We start from the raw sequence: 6,831 nt of genomic DNA on the forward strand, positions 1-6,831 counted from the left end.
TTTATAGATGACGTGGGCAAGCTAATTTACATAAATAATTCACACATTTGATAAATTCTGATATATTTAGATCAAACAGTAGTACAACTCACATTAATTCGTAACGCATCGTCTAATGGCGGCTAAGTCCAGACAGAGACAAAAGAAGTCTACACGTTCGTAAAAAAAACTCTTTCACAGTGTCCTACCGCAATGACTTCTGAACAGAGAAGACCAAAGAATACATAATGCATTGTGCTTAAATAGTATTGCTGACTATTAACATTTCTTTGCAAATTGACGATATTATTCTCTTCTGGCAACATTTTATATCTCTGCTATCGCAAATACTGACACATTTTACAATCACATAATAAATACAGAAAAATTCCTATCCTAAATACAGAGAAATATTACAACAAAAAATATAAGGAGAATAACAAATGTCTTTTACACCACATTCAGTAATATTTTTGTTCAATAATTACGCTATATACAACTTGCCCAGAGCGGCGTATACGGTACAAATAAACTCTTGTTCTTTAATAACGTGAGTTTGCCAGGGAACGTTACAAATCCCTGTCAGATTCTATACTGAGTTAGTCGCTTTACTAACTATAATCTATCGTAGATCCCTTAAATAGAAAAAAAACATGACTAGTTCTCGGAAAACAGCACAGGTAACACCCATCTATAGGAAGGGTAGTAGAAGTGATCCATAAAATTATCATCGAATAACCTTGACATCGATTTGTTGTAGAATCCTAGAACATATTCTGTGGTCAAACACAACGACCTTGTCAATGCCAACCAGCGTGGATTCCGAAAACATCGATCATGGGAAGCCCAGCTCACACTTTTCTCACGCAACATACTGTAAGCTTTGGATCAAGCCAAGCAGGTAAATGCAGTATTTCTTGATTTCCGAATAGCATTTGACTCAGTGCCACATCTAAGTTTATTGTCAGAAGTTCGATCGTATGGAATATCAAATGAAATTTGTGACTGGATTGAGGACTTTTTGGTACCGTCACTTGGGATGATTTGGAACTACTGGGGTGAAATGGAACACGCTATCCCTTTCAACAAATCATCTTTGCTGTGGAGTGAGACTTTGATGTAACTAATGGAAACCACCCTCTAGATTCACCATAGATATTAGTTGTTCCAGTGATATAAGAATTGTATTTTTTTTTGAAAATAATGTATTTAAGTGTAAAGTTTACCTTTTTTCTAAAACTCTGGAAACAAACTGTTGCACAGCTACTCTGGTAATAGTAATACAGTTCTCTGAGATTGGGATGTGGAGGACAACTATCAGTCATGATTTTTGAAAAGTTAGGTTAGGTTTGGTTATGTTGTTCTTTAGCTGCAGGCATAAATGTAGAAAATCATATTTTTTCAGGGTGAATTGGAACATGCCACCGGTATGCAAAAAGAAGATTGGGCCAGCTGGCTATCAAAAATACAGCGAGACAAGCCTGCAGAAAGCTGTCAGTGATGTCAAGGCACGTAAATTATCACTCAGGAATGCACCCAAAAATTATGGTATACCACCTAGTACACTTTCAAGGAAATTAAATAACAAAAATCCTTTAAAAATGGGTGGACAAACTGTTTTTAGTTTAGAAGAAGAGAAGACATTAGTCAGTGGATTATTTAAATGTGCAGAATGGGATCAGCCATTAACGACAAGTGAGATAAGGGATACTGTAAAGAGCTACATGGGCCGGAGGGGAAGAGTGGAAAAGAGGTTTGAAGACAATAGGCCTGGATATGAGTGGGTGAAAATTCTGCTTTCATGTCACCACAGTCTTCTCTCCGTTTGACTGAAAATGTAAAGTTAGCTAGAGCTCAAGTGAACAGAGATGTCACAGCTAGCTATTTCGAAAATTTGGAGGAGACTGTGAGAGGTGTTCCAGCTAGCCACATAGTCAACTATGATGAGACCAACTTCTCCGATGATCCTGGTGCTATTAGAGTGTTGGTCAAGAGGGGATGTAAACATCCTCATAGAATCGTAGACTCATCCAAAACAAGCACATCTATAATTATAGCTGCTGCAGAAGACGGACATCTTCTGCCACCTTATGTAGTTTACAGGGCCACTCATCTGTATCCAACCTGAACTGAAGGTGGAGTGAATGGTACAGCCTACAACAGAAACCGAAGTGGATGGTTTGACCTCAGTATATTTGAAGATTGGTTTCAGACAATAGCTTTGCCATATCTTAGAAGGCTTGAGGGTGTCAAAGTTCGTAAGGAGACAATCTCTCAAGCCACATTTCCTTGTTTGTAGTCTCCCATTGTGAGAAGGAGAATATTAAGTTTGTGTTGCTCCCGCCAAATGCAACACACATCTGCCAGCCTCTAGACGTGGCATTCTTTTGCCCAATGAAGATAGCTTGCCGAAAAGCTTTGACTGATTGGAAGAATGTCAATAGGGGTGTTCTTCCAAAAAGCGACTGCCCTAAGACACTGAAGGCGACATTTCACTATATGGGTGAGAAATGTTATTGCAGGATTTCGTGCTTCTGGTATCATACCTTTCGATCCAGGAAAAGTTCTCTCTCTCTTACCTGTTAGTAGTTTGGAAAATGAAACAGGTGACCTAATGCAGGTATGATCTGAAGCCATTGTGGAACACTTGAAAGATGTTCGTTATGGATCTGTTAATTCCCAACCCAAAATAGCTCGTGGTAGAAAACAGGAAGTTCTCCCTGGGAAACGTGTCATGTCACAGACAGAAATTTCAGACGATATTGGAGAGGACAGCAAGGAGAAGGAAGCTGATGATCCCAAAGTTTTGGATCAAGAAACTATAATATCTGAGACAACAACTGAAGAGGAGTATGGACCTGGACCTTCTGAGGCACCTCCAATGATACTGGCCAAAAACGATTTTGTCTTGGTTAAGTTTCCTGTTACAGAGACTAACCATTCAAAATTATATGTAGGAAGGATAGAGGCTATGGAGCTGAATGACGACATTCAAGTTAATTTCATGAGGAAGAAAATTAGTGAGAAACAAGAATACTTTTTTTTCCTTATGTTGTAGACGTGTGTGGTGTCAAAAGCACAAGTTGTGATGAAGGTGCAAAGAACTGATTTCCGACGAGGTAGAATGATATTTAAAACTCTTGAAGGCATTGACATCATGTAATGTAAAGTGTTGTATTAAGTACCTAATGAATGATATGATTTGTTTTTTGTAACATCATTGCATTAGAAAAGCATTTGTAAGCTCAGACATTTAATGGTTAATAAAGCTGGTAGCTAATATAAAAAATATTAATTGGCAATAATTAATACAAAGTTGAGGTAGTACAAATGCATTTTTCTTAGTAAAATGCTTGTTAGATGTGTTTCACATGTTCCAATTCACCTCACCACATGTTTCAAATGCAACTACTGTTCAGAACATGCAGTGTTCTAAATCACCCCAAGTCTTGGGGTGATTTGGAACACAATTCAGATCAAAATTTGAAGCAGGGTTATGGTACAGCATTTTCATTCATGAAACACATTGCTGTAGGAAGGACTAGAGATGCTGTATTTAAAATTTCAAAATTATAGTACAATATTTTGATATTAATTTTCAGTAAAAATTTCACTTTCTGTACCAATTAACCCCAAGTTACGGCAGGGAGGATGCAGCATGTTATCTTGCATGAAGAGTCATCATCAGATGCACAAGTAACTTCAGATGTGCCTCAGGGAAGCAGGGTGCTGATAATCTCACCATTGAGTGCCCATAACAACACACACCCAGGGAGTGTGTTGGGACCCTTGCTGTTCATGTTGTATATTAATAACCTGGCAGATGATAATAATAACCTCATACTTTTTGCAGATGATGCAGTTATCTATACTGAAGTACTGTCTGAAAGAAGGTCCATAAATATTCAGTCAGATATTGGTAAGATTTCAAAATGGTGCAAATATTGGTAACTTGCTTTAAATATTCATAAATGTAAGACTGTGTACTTCACATTGCGGACAAAAGTAGTATCCTATGAGTATAATATCAATGAGTCACTGTTGAAATGGCCAACTCATACAAATACCTGGATGAAACACTTGGTAGGGATATGAAATGGAATGATCTCACGGGATCAATCATGGGTAAAGTATAGACTTCGATTTATTGGTAGAATACTGGGGAAGTGCAATCAGTCTACAATAAAGATTACTTACAGATCACTCGTGGAACCAATTCTAGACTGTTGCTGAAGTGCATGGGAACCATACCAAATAGGACTAACAGGGGATATTGAACATATACAGAGAAGGGCAGCACTAATGGTGACAGGTTTGTTTGATCTGTGGAGAGTGTCACAGGGTTACTGAAGGAACTGAACTGGAAGACTCTTGAACATATATGTTAACTGTCTGGAGAAAGTCTATTAACAAAGTTTCAAGAACTGGCTTTGAATGATGACTCTAGGAATATACTACAATCCCATATATATCGCTCACATAGAGACAATGTGGGTAAAATTAGAATAATTACTGCACAAACAGAGGCATTCAAATGATCATTCTTCCTGTGATCCATACATGAATGAAATGGGAAGAAACCCTAATAAATGGTAGAATGGGACATACTCTCTACCATACACTTTGCAGTGGCTTGTACAGTATAGATGTAGTAGTAGATGTAGACCATATTTCCATAAATACACACAAATATTTGTATAACACATAAGTCGTAAACAAATGTTTAAGTAATTACTGTCCCCATATTCTTGCAGTGAGTGTTACAGGTCACTCTAAACTCTGTGGTATAAAAACCTCTGCAGGGAATCATAATAATGAAATTGTAGATCGCTGATCTGAGCCAACATGTTAATTCATTCTGTTCTTGTGCCTTGCACTGTGTGCACCTGTGTGATCATTATCGAAATATATGTATGTGCAGATATTAATGGGGACAGTTTATTCCATGTACCAATATTTGTATCATGTTCCCATACTGGTGACCCCAAAGTTTCTGTCTTCTGTGACTTCAGAGCTGGGTGTTGTAAATGAACAGGTTATGAGCACGCCGCCATGGCCACCTCACCCACTGCTTTGTTTGAAGATTTGGAAGCCCAACAACGATCACCGGACTTCTTCATTCCTTTGCCAACGACCGGTTCTAGATTAATTCACAGTGATTCGCGATCTCCAGCCATGTTAACTTCAAACTTTGTCACTCTACAATGGTCGAGTGCTACACCACTATCACAAACAATGGACTTGGGTTTTGTGTTGCCAGACTGTGCTCACCAACATGTGAAGTGTGAAGTGAATAATATTCAGAACTGTATACCTACCGATTGATCCTATAATTCTCAAAGTGATCTACATTCACACATGTACTTTGACTCTCAACAGGCCGCAACAGAAGTTACTGTCGTGCTGTGTGCAGCATCGCCATTATTGCATAAGCATCCGGCCACTATCAACTGTGACCTGTTCCGGTTTTGCCTCATTAGCAAACTAATCAAGAACATATATATATGAAGATCGTCTCTGCTCTTTCGGACATGTCCAAAAGAAAAGATATCATTGGTGACCGTGCAGTTCATTAGAATGAAATTTCAAAGGAATGAATACCCCTAGCTGCATACAGGCCTTGATATAAGTTAACGGGGACAGTTGAAAACGTGCCCCAACCGGGGCTCGAACCTGGGATCTCCTGCTTACATGGCAGATGCTCTATCCATCAGAGCCACCAAGGACACAGAGTAGTGCAGGAAAATAAGTTGGGAATGTGGGTCTTACTGGAGGCGCGCCAGAGATAAGTCCCTGCAGTCGCACTATTCTCTGTGTCCTCGGTGGCTCAGATGGATAGAGCATCTGCCATGTAAGCAGGAGATACCAGATTCGAGTGCTAGTTGGGGCACCCGTTTTCAACTAGCACATTGACTTATATCAACGCCTGTATGCAGCTAGGGGTATTCATTTCACTGTAATTTAATCAAGAACATTTTAGTGTGCACAATTCTCCATGCTCATTTAAAAAGAACTTAAACTTTGGTCATACAAGTTACTGACCAATAACGCCCTGCCCGAAACTCCCCCCTTCCCCCCGCACTCACAGGGGGCCATTGTTCCAACCACAGCACCGCCTGAGTCTGCTGCGCTGGCCTACTGCATTATTTCCAGGGTGGGCCAATTCAAATCAGCGCCCGTAGCCTACGGCCCAGTTTATGGGACCCGAACACCTACCACACAACCAGTCATTCCCACGGTACTGATCATGTCAGCCGCATCGTTTTTTCGTGACACATCAAGGACAATGCAACCCCGTTTTTGCCAGAAACACACCCGCGCCTACAGTGCCAGCCTGCTGTATAGCCTCTCCCGTCACAGACCAGCCAGTTTTCAAGAGACACCAAAGCTGCCTTCATCCCCTCCCCCAGGTCGTCTGCCAAAGCTGCCACCTTTATATGAGGACAACCCAGTGTCACGGTTTGCGCTTGTCGAGCATATTTTCAAGTTGCATCACGTATCCAATGACAACTCTAAATTCCTGTGCCTCATCACGCACCTCCATGATCATTCAGACTTAGTTTGCAATCTACTCATCTCGCCACCGCCTACATTGAAATACGAGTTTGCAAAGAAGACGATCATAGAACGCCTTACCTGCTCACCACAAGAATTAATACTGAAGATCTTCTACGAGGAACACCTGTGGGACTGAACAACTCTGACGCCGCCTTCAGTTACTTGTGAATGAGCATGCCATGCCAGACAACGCACTGTGGGTGGTGTGGTCTGCCAACCTGCCTACTGACCTACAGATCCACCTGCTACCGTACTCCTTTGAGTCAATCGTCTCTCGTCTTCACATAGCAGACC

The 6,831-nt window shown here is 40.4% G+C and overlaps 1 protein-coding gene across 1 annotated transcript; it reads left to right on the top strand.

Moving 5' to 3' along the window:
• The first annotated feature begins 1,123 nt into the window (after window positions 1-1,123).
• Window positions 1,124-3,231, top strand: LOC126092385 (uncharacterized). Its single transcript, XM_049907951.1, has 2 exons — window positions 1,124-1,250; window positions 1,385-3,231. Exons 1-2 carry the CDS (start codon window positions 1,183-1,185, stop codon window positions 1,806-1,808), a joined length of 492 nt encoding a protein of 163 aa, XP_049763908.1. The 5' UTR covers window positions 1,124-1,182; the 3' UTR covers window positions 1,809-3,231.
• Window positions 3,232-6,831: the final 3,600 nt, after the last annotated feature.

Source organism: Schistocerca cancellata, chromosome 7, assembly GCF_023864275.1.
Source record: "Schistocerca cancellata isolate TAMUIC-IGC-003103 chromosome 7, iqSchCanc2.1, whole genome shotgun sequence".
NCBI lineage: Eukaryota > Metazoa > Arthropoda > Insecta > Orthoptera > Acrididae > Schistocerca > Schistocerca cancellata.

Coding starts and splice junctions, on each gene's coding strand:
- LOC126092385 (XM_049907951.1), top strand. CDS start 1,183: ATGTATTTAAGTGTAAAGTTTACCTTTTTTCTAAAACTCTGGAAACAA. Junction 1,251..1,384: donor ACTGTTGCACAGCTACTCTG/GTAATAGTAATA, acceptor ATATTTTTTCAG/GGTGAATTGGAACATGCCAC.